The sequence below is a fragment of the Pipistrellus kuhlii genome, unplaced genomic scaffold, assembly GCF_014108245.1.
Source record: "Pipistrellus kuhlii isolate mPipKuh1 unplaced genomic scaffold, mPipKuh1.p scaffold_m20_p_3, whole genome shotgun sequence".
Lineage (NCBI taxonomy): Eukaryota > Metazoa > Chordata > Mammalia > Chiroptera > Vespertilionidae > Pipistrellus > Pipistrellus kuhlii.
The window spans coordinates 7,953,215-7,968,164 of NW_023425529.1; the positions used below are offsets into that span (position 1 = coordinate 7,953,215).

A 14,950-nucleotide genomic window follows, 5' to 3' on the forward strand; every position below is an offset into this window, starting at 1 on the left:
AATAGAACTACCATAAAATCCAGAAATTCCACTTCTGGGTGCTCATCTAAAAAAAAAAAATCTGCACCCCCATGTTCACTGAAGCATTACAATAGCCAAGTTATGGAAACAACCTAAGTGTCCATTGATGGATGAATGGATTGACAGACTGGTATACCTCTACAATAGAATGGTCTCCAGCCATTTAAAAAAAAAAAAAATGAAGTCTTGCCATTTCCAACAACATGGATCTCGAGGGCATTATGCTAGATTAAATAAATCAGAAAAATAAATTCTCTATAATCAGGTGGAATCTAAAATAAGTAAAAATAAAAGCATATAGATATAGCTTGGTTACAGTGGGAAGGGAGAATAATGGGTGAACTGTTTCTGGTTTCATTTACATAGATTTTAAAAAATCTGATATAGAGAAATGCTTCATTAATGTTTATTTTCCCCCTCATTTTAAGGATGAGAGCATTGCTATCGAATGTTTCACTACACACAGACCTTATATATGTGTTCTAGAATGTATCATCCTTGCAGATGATCCCAGAATTAAGACAACAGATAGTGATGGAAAAATAAATTCCATCTATTCTCCTGAGTATGTCTCCACTAATGGGAATTGGGACTATCAAGTAAAGGAGGTGGTGAAGAGCCAAACTATTAAAATAGAAGGAAAAGTTTATAAACTTGCCCATATAGACTTTATACACTACATGTAAGAATTTACTGTATAAACTAAACTCAACTTTGCCATCACCATCTCTGTTTACTGAATAGTCCTATGACTTCACTTAATCTCTACAGATTTCCCACTTATTCTGGATTTTGTTTTTAACTAAAATCTTTTGCAACCTGCTAAACTGTTCCTAACATCTAAAGACCTTTGTGAGTTTCTTTTACTGTAGCATGAAAAGTTTCTTAAATGGAATACCTTCAATCTGAAACTTTTCAACTTTAGCTGGGTAAAGAATTGAAAATTATTGAAACTGGTTAAAGTCTACCTTTTAACACTTAGCCAACCTGGCATAAAAGAGAAACATGAGATGTATGTGGCGGTATTATCTCATCTTCCTCACAATCTTAAAAATGTAATACCTCAGAAAAGGAATATCAATCAGACTTCACCGAGGACAATGTCTGCTGCTATTTAAAAGGCTCGTGTGTCATCTCCAGCATAACATTTAACAGGCACCCACTGCCCTGGCTAGGTGCTCAGATGGTTGAAACATGGTCCCGTACACCAAAAGATTGCAGGTTCGATCCCCAGTCTTTGTTTCTTGTTCGGGGGGAGAACATGAGGCAACTAATTGATGTTTCTCTCTCCCCCTTGCTCCTTCTTTAAAAATCAATGAAAATATACCCTCAGGTGAGGATTAAAATAAAATAAAAGGCACTCAATTATTGTTTTAGTTCGACTCATGTTTGCAAATGGCATCTCAGTTATTTCTGACATTCAACACTGCAAACTAATGATCCTTCCCCAGGATTAGGATTTTAAGTTAATCGTATAGTTTTTTTTATATGAAAATAGCAAGCAACAGAAAGATAAAGAAGGTACAAAGGCAAGAGGGAAAAAAAGTCTTCATTTGGGATGCACGGAGAGGGGCCAATAATAATCATACTTCCAATTCCTTGCCTAATGTGCATGCAAATATTTCTTAAGATAGAGTCCATATACCTTATTAAAGGGACTCTAAAAAGGTTAATATGATATACTGTTTTAAAGTATTTAATTTTGAGGGGGGAAAATATTTTCAATTTTGGCCTGGCTGGCATGGCTCAGTAGTTAAGCGTCAACCTATGAACCAGGAGGTTGATGGTCAATTCCCGGTCAGGACACGTGCCCTGGTTGCATGCTTGATCCCCAGTGTGGGGCGTGCACCAGGTAGCTGATCAATGATTCTCTATTATCATTGATGTTTCTCCCCCTTCCCTTCCTCTCTGAAATCAATAAAAGTATATTTTTAAAAATTATACCTATTATGGTAATTCTGAACATAAACATCCAGGGGAAGTAAATTTTTGAAATTATATTTATTGTTTTATTATACATATTGTATTCTATTAGAACTGAGGAAAGGGAAGGCCCCACTCAAGTAACAAATTTGCCATCTTTTACAAAATGTAATTAGCACTGACAGTGTTATGGTTAGCATTTAATTCCTGAGATTTTGAACATTATGAAGTTTTCTGTGAAATTACAACAAATGCTCACACTAATTTTAAATTACAGTATGTCTGAAAAAAGTGAAAATAGCATTAATATGTTAGCAAAGAAAACCATCATCCAAATGTGTATATTAGGTATGAAACTCAAGCCCTGTTAACTCAGCACTTTAGTACCACGCTCTAACCAACTGAGCTAACCGGCCGGTGGTAACTCAGCACTTTAATAACATTTAAATATACTAATCTTTTCAGAGATTTTATTTCAGCTATGTGCACTTACTATAATTTATCCAGACTGTAGTGACACTATTCTGACAAAAGGCAAATAATAGCCTATCTCTTTCTTCTCAACTGCCAGTCCCCATAGTTAGCATGTGAATTCTACCTAGGATCGATAAAATAACTGACACGTGTGGAGATAATGAACAAAGATACCTGATTCTCTTGTAATTACATTTTCTATCCCTTTTAAATTCTATCCTTTTTAAAGGAGATGATTTTAGGGAAGTTAGAGGGGAAAAAACAGAAAAGCAATACTTTGCTAACGAAATGGTGACAAATTAAGTAGAATCCAATGCAAGATCATTCATATAAACATTTACAACAATGAAAATATAAATTATTAATTATGCAGCATGCTTTAGGGCCATTTCTACAGTTAGAATGAATTACAAATATTAAATGCCTTTAGTCCATTCACTGTCCATAATTCAGTAAGTCACCTTTATACAATTAAAAAAAATATTTCCTACCTATTCGTTTCTTCTGACTTTTAACGAGAAAGCGTTTATCTTGGGCTGGGAAAATGACCCTGACTATAACCATAAATACGGAGAGGGCATTGTACACCTTTTCCAAAAGCTGGAAATCAAACAACAACGTTAGAATTACTTACAGGATTTACCTGAAGAAATGCTTCATAGGCAAGTGCAATGGAAAAAAATATTTCCCAAAATGACGTTAGTATTACATTGTAAAGTTTTAAACTTCCTTGTTTTGATTGTAAATGTATGTGTTTTATATTAAAAGATTATAGGCCATGATTAATAACCATTTAACTATTAACTGACAGAAGCTTTACAAAAATAAATCTAGTAGCTTGCTAGGAGCTAAATTTACCCAAAATCTTTCTATACATTTTAAAGCAGTAAATGATTTATTAGAAACTTTATTATCACAGTGGTAATTTTTTTAAAGTCTACACAGTGCTTAATCTGATGTCTTAGATTATACTTGGTTTAAAGAAAAAGTCTGCCCAAGCCATCACCAAGATTTCAGTTCAACCCAAAGAAGAAGAAACCTGAGTTTGGATGTAAAATAAGCAATCATTCATTTTTCTCAGGTATAATACATAGTGTCTTCAACCCAAAGTGAAGCTTCAAGCAGAACTCTATGGCTTTATCTGAATTTTTTTTCATCCTGTGTATGAAGTAAATCTTAAATTTAAAGCGGCTGTTAGAGGTTAAATGTTCTCAAAGCAATGTAAACTAGTATAAAATGTCTCACCAAGACATCAGTAGCTCTTGTGAATCCCATGAAATTAACAATAAAATCAGTTTATACTGTACATAAAGGATATATAACACACTGTGCCTCGTCTCCAGTATCAAATCCATCTTGATACAGTCCTTTTAAAATATTAATATGTATGCTTCATAAATTTCAGGCTCAATTCCTTTTGTTTAAAATGTATTTACTGGCTGTACATAGCATATGCATTGAATTTCCAATGACTGGACAAATATGCAAATACAAATTCTAAACATTCATGTAGATTACAAGAGATCTGAGATGGCAGTTTAGGAATCTGGATTGGCCCTTTTATAGCTCCACTTCCTAGGCACATCTGGCCTAAAGTCCAGGCAAAAATTCAACTTTAAAGTCTCATTCTCAATTTGAGAAGTTGAGCCTTTGGAAGAATGGACTCCTCTTTAGAGCACTGCCTAGAGTTCCAAAGTATTGCCCAGCGGTGTGGCCCAGGAAACACCTCGTTAGCTTACTGACATCCATGTCACTGGCACTGGTAAGGACACATTCCGATGCTGTCACGGGCACGCATACCATCGGTATCATTTGACAACACGATCTGCAGGCCCAGTGCTGTCAGACAGGTCTCCATTGCTTGTTTTAATCTCTTCTGGAAGCATAAGTGAAAGTAACAATGGTCATATTTATGTTCATAAAAATTAAGTAAATAAAAATTGAGAAGAGCTGTATTGCTAAATTTCATATTAAGAAAATGCTGCATCTATCAAATATTTCTCTAAGATCACAAATTATATCCAGATTGCCTTAATTTTTTTTTACTGCTTCTTAGAGTATAGATTATGAGAAACAAGAACAGCATGGGGGGGAGGGGGTTCTCCACATTGCATGTATGAACTGCTATTACAGTGTAGGCTATTACACAAACATGGCTGCAAATTCATATATAATACTATCCAAACTAGATAACTTTTCATTAGTTAAATTTACTTTTAAAATCAATTATTTATTATGATTGTAATAAAATAAGTTCCTGGCTTCTTGTGTAAAATATCACATGCACATATTTCTGTAACAGTGAAAAACTGTGTGACTAATGTATTCAGCAACTATGACTTCATCCCTGAGCAACCTTTAACTAAAATAGAACAATCTAGCCACGTGAGTTATGTACATCAACCAGAAAGAACTCAGAGTTCCTTAAGTCCAAAGCAAGGTGTTCCACGGAGACAGAAGGTTTGTTTGTTTTGTGTTAATGCTTTAGGCCTTGGAGATGATGTTCTAGAAAAGCTGACTAAATTCTTCCAAATGGTTGGTAAACATTATCTTAGAACCGAAACATAACATATACATATTTTCATTTAATAAATACTATCTTCCAGGTAACAGCCTGAAATGATTTTTTAAAACACAATTATTTACTCGGTCTAGATTCCAAAAGTGCCTACATATGCTCCTTACCAAATAACTATTATTTAACTTATGGGAATAAGATTGTTGGTATGATTGGTCTATCCAATTCAATCACCTCTATTCAATTTTTTTTTAAATTATAAAATTTGACAAGATTAATAAAAACATTTTGATTAAATATGTTTTGATTTATGAAATACAAATAAAAAGTAAAGAGCATACATGAAAACTTTCAACTCAGTTACTTACTAATTTTGAGCTTCCAAGTGAAAAGGAAAACCTAAATTACTTTATTTCCATGAAAGAAAAAGGAAACATCCATTCCTCAGGGAAGACAACTGTTCCTAAATTTCAAATCTGAGAGAAATGTATCATGGTGGGTGGTGTTGGGGAGAGCGGGGAGAGACAGTGTCCTTAAGGGTGAAACACTGAGCAATATTCTTAAACAATAAAATATACAGATTGAGAAAAAAAGGGGGGGAAAAAAACCTCATGGATATGAACAACAAGGGGTTGAAGGAACATATGGGTGGGATAAATGGTAATGAAAGATTTGACTAGAAGTGGTGAACATACAAGACAGTATACAAATCATGTGTTGTGAAATTGTACATGAAACCTCTATTATATGTTAACCAGTATCACCCCAATAAGTTCAATGAAAAGGAAAAAAATTAAAATATATAAATACTTTCCCTCAGTCCTACATAGAACACAATGGACAGAATCCTTTCCTTCATGACTTGAGCTCATTACTATGACTACCGGTTATTATGGCTGCATTACACTCTGACTCCAAGGCTGGCTATGGAGAGCAGGAAGCTGTGCCCAAGTCACTAAATGGCCCTGTCACTTTATAACTGCCTCATCACCCATCTCATTCAATGTCTAGTTATCAGCAACTCTCGGACTCCAGCAACATTTAGTGTTTCCCTCCAAATTGTTCCTTCTCACTGATACAGGGAAGGGGTGAAAGATAAACAATGTTTGTTAATTTTATTTAAATTAAGAGATGAATGAAACTGAATATTGAGTTATTCCAGAATGAAATGCATTACTATGTCACTTTCTTTTCAGTTCCACAAATGACCCATGTAGGTTTTATATTTTAAAAAGACATTTCTAGTCTGAGTTATTTTTCAAAAGGTAAAAGGAGTTGGAAGTCTGACCAGATAAAATGGGGGATTAGTGTCTACTATTAAGGAAAGATTTATTGGTTTTTCCAAATTTAAGCCACTCACTGACCTTCCTTCTCTTTCTTTTCTTGGTTTTCTTCAGCTGCAGTCTTGTCAGCTCTGAAGAAAATTCTTGCACTGCTCAGTGAGAAATAGAGCAACTCAAATTCCTATGTAAATAAAAAAAACTTTGAAATGAAAGCTGAAAATGCTTATTATAAGCAAAATATCCAAATCATATTTAATGTTTCTGTTTTATTATTTCTAAAAAGCTCCAGTAGATATCATAAACAAGAAACTGAAATAACCCATCCACTTTTAAGATGAGTCAAATGGCTTCCAAATACCATTCATTTTAAAATATATTCTAATTACCTCTATTCATCTCACTTATTAAAATGGAGGTTTTCATATGATTTATGTTTTTTTCAGGTATCAAAAGGTCAAAGCAGATTTAACTATTACTCTTGTCTAACCTGTAGATAGACATCCAGTCGCTTCTGGGTGAGGTTCATGGTTTGTAGCAGTTTTTCATCTTGACTAGCTGACTGCACATTCTGTTGTTTGGCAACTGCTCTTATCTCCTTCAGGTACTTCTCTCTAACAGACTGGAACCAGTGAAGTGAGTCAAATTCCCGGTACTGATCCAAAAGCTTTAGAATGTAAGCCACACCTGCAGCCATGAGCAAGACCAAAGCAAAAAATAATGAGTATAGGAGTTGTGTTCTACCCTACCAATAACTACTGCTAACATTAAGCTAAACATTTTGAATTAATTCTCTTTTAAACTACATTTTAAGTGAATAATTCTAGAAATGAGGCTTAATTTCTCCTTTAAAAAAAAAAGGGCAAGTATAAAAAAATGAAAAGCAGGTCAAGCAAGAAGAAAAAATAAATGAGATGGCCATGAAAATCACCTGGAGACAACATATGGCTGTAGGGATGGGAAAGTTCCACTGCTAACTAGACCATGAAGGAAACCACTGGGAAACCAGGAAAACTAAACACAAGATGCTAAAACTGTAAATAAAGCCTATCTGTTAGTCCAACTACACTACGTGGTTAGCAATACTAAGGGAGCATGAATGACAGTTACAAACTACGAATGGCAGCTAAAAAAATAAACCATAAATACTGCTCATGAAAAACAAATTTACAAAGAGAACACAGATCTATTCTCTAGCAAATCATCTTAGGAGAACATAAAACAAGGGGAAAACAATTCCATTAAACTTACCCATGGCAAAGCCATCATCAGTAAAAGCAGCTCCAATTTTATTTTTTTTATTCAATTTCTCCTTGCAGCTAATGGAATGCTCTACAAAGTTGAGGGTCTAAAAAGATATGACAACATATTAGAAAAACAACTGTGCTAAAATATCTTCAGAACTCAGTTACCAAAACAGAGAATTCAAAAAGTATAAATAGGGTCTCTTCTAGATTTGAAACATTTGCCTCTTGGAGAGGTCTCAATCTGTGCAAGCATTTTTTCTAAGTTCTTTAACCAAGAGCCCTCCCCCTCAATCACTGTCTCCCCAAGCACAGTGCCATTAGAGTCACCATACAATATCATGCAGATTTCACACATGAGGACTCTGAGGCTTGAGAGGTTCAGTAACTGGTTGTCACTGAAAATTAGGCCTGTCTTACTTCAAAGCGTAAAGCGCTCATAACCATGGTGGTTCTTCTGCCCACCCAATTCATTCCAAAATACAATTATCATATTCTTAGGTGAAAAGGATGATAAAGAACATTATAAACTGAAGAACCAAAAGATAGATAACATTATAAACTGAAGAACCAAAAGATAGATATAGAGGCAGTTAAGCAACAAGCAGACTGTCAAATTACAGTGGGGAGGTTAGGGAGATCTGGGGGAGATAAGAGATCAACCGAAAGACTTATATACACGCATATAAGTACAACCAATGGACACTAAACTCTGGGGAGGGAGGGCATGTATAGGAGGGGGGAGGGGCAATGGTATATGTACAAAGATAATGATTTAATTTAAAAAAATTTAAAAAATAAAAATAAAAAGGATTAGTAGTCATTTGGGTAAACGAATGCCTAAAAGAGCGCTTCCCTAAATATTCAGCTCTAATCCCTCTCTAATCTTATCATTTATTCAACAAAGATTTGCTGATGCTTACTATATTAAGCACTTACGATTACAAAATGAATACCATCAAAAAGTTCATGCTCTCTAGCAGCGCTCTCAGCAGTGGCAGACATGCTATGGATCATGTATTGCCCAATACAGTAAGCCCCTAGATCACAGAACCAATGAGAGCACTTGAAATGTAGCTAGTAAAACTGAGGAACTGGATTTTTTATTTGATGAAATTCTAATTAGTTTAATTGGTTTAAGTAGCCACTTATGTCTACCTACATATAGTAGCACAGCTCTAAAAGGATAGAGATCTGTTTAAAATTATGATACAGTGTGATAAGTACTGTAATAGCTTAGACTGGAAACAAAGAATCAAGTTTCACTTTTATTGCTTATAAAACTTAGTTGGCAATTAACTACATATTTGTGAAACCTTTATCAACTGTTAATTTAGCGATCTTATTTATGTTTGTCTTTTTTCTGGAATGGATCATAAACTCAAGCACAGGAAGTGCCCTATACTTCTTTGCAGTGCTCTTAATCCACCTGGTTTTCTCCATCACTAAATTCTGACAGCTGCCCTGAAAACTCTCTTCCCCAGAGTCACAATGATTCCCCATTACTGTTTTCTACGTACAGCTGGAATATACTGCCTTCAAATTTAAAAAAATAATGTTTGAACTCATCCTAAGGTAATTTACACTGTTATCAAAGTATAACTAAGACAGGCTCCTCCAGTTTGACACTAACGTAAAGTTGGAAAGATAACACTTATCAGGTAAATATGTATATTTTGCTATATGATAATTATTGTGATAAAATAATAAATGTATAAAAGAAACAGAAAATTCATGAAGAAAAAAGCTGTCAATAGACCATCAGCTACTTTCAATGGCTATGACATGCAAGAAGATATGTTTAATTCAGGCAGCAATATAAAAGTCATTCCTCTTAAAGTTAATCAAAAGCTACTAGTACATCTGCTTAGTGATATTTATATTATAGATCTATTCATTTTAAAAGCAGCTTTATATAGAAACCTTTAGGGAAAAATAACACCACTAAAATATACTTCTCTAATTTAATTCCATTTTCCCCACTGAAACAATTGCTTTTATAATCCAATTCTGGGTAACTTGAGCTATTTTAGATGGAAACTATAGAATTAGAGCAGAATACATTATATGCCAGGGATCACCAACTGGTGATCCACAGACCACTTGGCAGTCCGTGAGGTTCAAAAGGTTTGCGACCACTGCTATATACTATTAGGAAGCACTAAAAATTTGTCGAGATGTTAGTATTTACTACTGAATAGTGAGGAGCTGTCCTCTAACACAATGCTAAAGAGATGTGGTAGAGCCCAGCTGGTGTGGCTCAGCAGTTGAACGTGGACCCATGAACCAGGAGGTCCTGGTATAATTCCCAGTCAGGGCACATGCCCCAGTTGCAGGCTAGAACCCCAGTAGGGGACATGCAGGAAGCAGCTGATCAATGATTCTCTCTCATCATTGATGTTTCTATCCCTCTCTCTCTCTCCCTTCCTCTCTCTAAAATCAATTAAAAACATTTTTAGGAGAGGTGTTAGACATAACTTCATGCTGTAACATAATGTGATTAAAGTTAGTCTACATTAATCACTTAAAATCCTTATGTGATATAATTCAGCCCCAAAATGATATATATGTAATGGTATACACTCAAGTAATTTAAATCACACTAGATTTCTCTAGCAGTTGTATATATATATATATAACTCAACACATGAGCTGCTGAGCTGCAGTGACTTGGCAGCTGTGGTTCTCAGGTGACACACCCGAAACCAGAGAGGAGAGAGCCGAATTCTGGGTTGTATCACCTGAAAACCCCTCACAATCCAGAAACCTCAGGGGATGTTAGAGAACATGTTTTGGCCCGATCCCCACAGGCCAGGCCAAGGGACCTCACTGGTGCATGAATCCAGGCGCCCGGCCTCTAGTTAACAAATAAGAATCTATCTTAACTATAAATAAATCTCATTCTGCATAGCTAGTAAGTAAAAATTCTGGCCACATTCACTGAAATCACATTTAGTTTTATCTACAACCAGAAAGACAATAGTAATACAATCTGTGTGAATTCTCTGCTGCAAAGACATTAGATCCACTTATTAATATTTTTAAAAATTCATTTTGAATACTAAAAATACTCACCAGGGGGGGAACAATGATATAGAAATTTCGGAGATGTATATTCTTTGGCCTTCGAAATTCTGGTGCAAAAACATCTACAAGCATTTTGAAATACTCTGTGCCTTCAGCAGAATTTCGTGTGTGATCACTAAGGACTGAATCCAAATGCCTAAAATGCAAAAAAATTATTTACTTGGTTCCTTTCTCAAAAAAAGGTGTGACTTTTTAACTCCATCTCTCATCACCTTAAATAAGAGCATATAAAAGTACAAAACATTATAAGACAATTTCTAAGTAAATTTTCTTAAAGGAGTTCAGAACAACTCATTTTCTCACTGACAGAAGCTGATCAGTATTACTTAATTAAACTTAGTCCTTAAAATAGATTATGTAGGGCATCTTGCACTTAAAATATTTTGAGTTTTGTATTTCTTCTTCAGACAAGGAGCCCTATAGAACTCCATTTCATTTCAATAGAATGCTCTTCATCTTAAATCCTTTCACTATTGCTTCTTCCCTACAATTCCTTACCGAAACTGAAATCTTGTTCTTTTTCAAGGACTTAGAATCAATCCCTTTCAACCTTCAAAAACATCAGCTGTTTTTCTACTGCATCCCTAATGTATAGCCACTACCACTTTCAAATTATTATCCCCCCAGCACTAGCAGGTAGAAGTCTCCTGAGACTCACATAATCCAACTACAGTATACCCAACTACTACCTAACTACTTCCTCCTATAAGCAGGCATCTTTACTAACCTTTTAACCACTACCCTACATTAATTTATCTTGGACTCTGAAACCTACTCCAGTTTCCCTCATGATTCTGGAAGATTCACTCCCCATTCAGATCATCGATTCATCATTATAGCCCCACAGAACTTAACTTCACCTGCCATGAACTTCCCTTCACTTAATGTTAGTCATCCATTCCTTTGCACAGATCTGGAGATCTTTTTTTTTTTTTTTTTTTTTTTTTTTTAATATATTTTATTGATTTTGTACAGAGAGGAAGGGAGAGAGATAGAAAGCTAGAAACATCGATGAGAGAGAGTCATCGATCAGCTGCCTCTTGCACACCCCCTACTGGGGATATGCCCGCAACCAAGGTACATGCCCTTGACCGGAATCGAACCCGGGTCCCTTCAGTCCCCAATCCGACGCTCTATCCATTGAGCCAAACTGGTCTCGGCCAGATCTGGAGATCTTAAAAGACAATATCCCACTCTGCCCTCAACGAACTGCTTCAAATATTTTTTAAAGGTCATCAATTTTGAAAAGAATAATATCACTTAGTAAGAGGTAAAAATGGTCTGATTTTCTTTGATATACAAGCCACAAACTTTTAATTATTTTAGGACATGTGATTTCAAATAGCTTGTTAACTGCTCTTGGCTTCTTTAATTTGAGAAGTAAGCTATCTAGCAGGATATTTCAGAGCAAATCTTTTGTATGTGTTGGGATCTTATTCTCATAAAAATGCACATATGCATTTTCCAGCATATTTTCTATTTTTATTTTTTAAAAATTAAGCCTATCAAAAAGTTAAAGTATAGTATAATGGGCACTAGTATACCTTTCACTAGTTCACTATTTAACATTCTGTCAACATTTGTTTTCTTTTATCATGAAATATTTAGAATGCAGACCTCATGTCACTTAGCCTACAAACACTTTCATGTGAATCTATTAAGAAATAAGACATTTCCCTACAAAGCCATATTATACCCAAAAATAAATATATAATACATGTACAAATTTCCCCAATTCCTCCTCAAATGTTCTTCCTTTGTCACTATTTTTTTTTTCCTTATCTATGATATGATTAAAGATCATTCACTGCATTTGGTCATTAGGTCTCTTTAGTCTCCCAACCTAGAATAGTCTTCTTGTCTTTTTTGTCTTTCATGACATGTGAAATTTGAGTCAAGCCTAGGTGTTTGGTAGAATGCCCAACATTCTGGATGACTCCAATGGTTTCCTCAGAATACATTCAGAATACTAAGCATTTCTGGCAAGAATACAACATAGGTACTTGCTACAAGTATTACATTTGCAGCAAGATGCCACACAATGTCAGTATGTACTGTTATTGGTGATGCTAAGTTTGATCATCTCTTGATGAACGTGAAATATAGCAATCTCTCCATTGTAAAGATAATTTTCCTCTTTGTTATTAATAAGCAATTTATGGGATAGTTTTTTGATGAAATACTCTATTCTCCAAAAAATATTTTAGAATTCACTGGTTTTTGTCTGCTTTCAAGTGATACAGTAGTGATAGCAAAATAGTGATTTCCTCCCCTAAATTTCCTCATCCCTTCTTTTTTAGTTAGCATTCTTCTGTGAAAAGGAACTTTCCCTCTGCTCCAACCTTTATTATCTCTATGACTCACGGTTTCTATTTTTTACTCAATGTATTAATGTATTTTATTCAACATATTACAATAGATTTTTATCATTATTTCTAAAATTCAAATTGTCTCCATCTTGCCTTTTCATGCCTAACTCAATAAACTGTTATAATCCTATATACTAAAAAGCTAATATGCAAATAGACCAAATAGCCAATCCATGATTCTCTCTAATAACTGATGTTTTTCTCTCGCCCCCTCTCCCTTCCTTTCTGAAATCAATAAAGGGTGTGTGTGTGTGTGTGTGTGTGTGTGTGTGTGTGTATCCTATATAATAAAAGGCTAATATGCAAATTGACCAAATGGCAGGACAACCGGTCACTATGACGCGCAATGACCACCAGGGGACAGACGCTCAATGCAGGAGCTGCCCCCTGGTGATCAGTGCACTCCCACAGGGGGAGCACCGCTCAGCCAGAAGCCAGACTCATGGCTGGCAAGTGCAGTGGTGGTAGCAGGAGCCTCTCCCATCTCTGCAGCAATGCTAAGGATGTCTGACTGCTGGCTCCAAGGGGAACAGGCCTAAACCATCAATTGGACATCCCCCAAGGACTCCCAGACTGTGAGAGGGCACAGTCTGGGCTGAGGGGACCCCCCTCCCAGTGCACAAATCTCGTGCATCAGGCCTCTAGTTATTAATAACAAAGCTTAGTTTTCTAAAGTATTTCTCAGTTCTGCATTCCCATCTCTCAAGTTTTAAATTATGTTCCAAAATCACAACTGACCCAAGTCTATAGATCTGCAAAGTCCAATAAGACAGCCATTAGCTATTTATTTACTTTTTAGTATATTTTTATTGTATTTAGAGAGGAAGGGAAAGGGAGAGAAAGGAAGGGAGAGGAAAAGAGAGAAACACCGATGGTGAGAGAGAATCACTGATCAACTGCCCCCTGCATGCCACCAGTGGGGATGGAGGCTACACCTGGGCTTGTGCCCTGACATGATCTGCTGGTTCATAGGTTGAAGCTCAACCACTGAGCCACACCAGCACCAGCAGGGCCCATTAGCTATTTAAATGTAAATGAAATAAAATTTAAAATTCAGTTCCCCAGTCCTGAATTATCTACATGACTCAAAATAGCCCTACTTCAAGTGTTCAAAAGTCATAAGTTTCACAGCTACCATACTGGACAGTGCTGGTCTAGGTTCAGGAAATGAAGGACTGGTATTCTACAACAGTGTAAGCAAATAAAAATACAAAAAAGTAAAGAAAAACAAAAAAAACAGGTGAAATTAATTTTATTAACCAGCTATTTGACATTTATTTCATACTTTACTCTTTGGCACATTTCCATTTGGACTAGCTATATTTCAGGTGTTCAACTATAGCTAGTGGCTACTATATTAAATAGTATGTTCTAGAACAGCCAACCGGTGGTCCATGGATCTCTGGTGGTCTGTGAGGTCCGAAAGGTTGGAGATCACTGGTTTAAGGAAAACTTTGGAGCAGCGGTCGCCAACCAGTGGTCCGGAGACCACTGGTGATCCATGAGGTCTGAAAGGTTGGTGACCGCTGTTCTAGAAGATTCCTTTTTATTGAAGTTGGAAAGGTCTCAAAATAGTGTAGTCCTAATAACAAACATTATATAAACTGAGGCCATAACTTATACAATAAAAAGTTACATGTTTATATATTAACCTCTAGTCTTTCTTCTTAAGTTTTATATAAACATATACTTTATAAATCTCCAAATATAGATTATTCCAAAATAAGATTACCTTGCCGCTTTTATTGTTTCTTCTGCAAGACCTTCTTCTTTTACTAATTCTTCAAAATTTATAATATCTTCAAGATCAGGCACAAATCTACATAAGAATTTAGGAAAGACTTTATGAAAGCAAGATAAATAGGTACAATTAAAACATACAATAGTACTGTGAGAATCTAAATTTTTCACAAGCCGGTTTGGCTCAGTGAAGAGAGCATCGGCCTGCGATTCCGGTCAAGGGCACATGCCTGGGTTGTGGGCTCAATCCCCAGTGGGTGATTTGCAGGAAGCAGCCGATCCATGATTCATGGA

The 14,950-nt window shown here is 35.6% G+C and overlaps 1 protein-coding gene across 10 annotated transcripts in view; it reads right to left on the reverse strand.

Annotated features, from left to right (window-relative positions):
• Positions 1 to 2,400: 2,400 nt before the first annotated feature.
• Positions 2,401 to 14,950, reverse strand: part of WASHC4 (WASH complex subunit 4) — a 53,416-nt gene continuing 40,866 nt past the window's right edge. For all 10 annotated transcript variants that reach the window (XM_036458530.2, XM_045587572.1, XM_045587570.1 and 7 more), the window contains 6 exons: positions 14,649 to 14,735; positions 10,536 to 10,683; positions 7,468 to 7,564; positions 6,707 to 6,903; positions 6,301 to 6,400; positions 2,401 to 4,294 (listed from right to left, as the gene is read on the reverse strand). In XM_036458530.2, the coding sequence (XP_036314423.1) occupies positions 4,227 to 4,294; positions 6,301 to 6,400; positions 6,707 to 6,903; positions 7,468 to 7,564; positions 10,536 to 10,683; positions 14,649 to 14,735 (697 nt within the window). In that variant the 3' untranslated portion in view covers positions 2,401 to 4,226. The remainder of the gene's footprint in view (positions 4,295 to 6,300; positions 6,401 to 6,706; positions 6,904 to 7,467; positions 7,565 to 10,535; positions 10,684 to 14,648; positions 14,736 to 14,950) is intronic.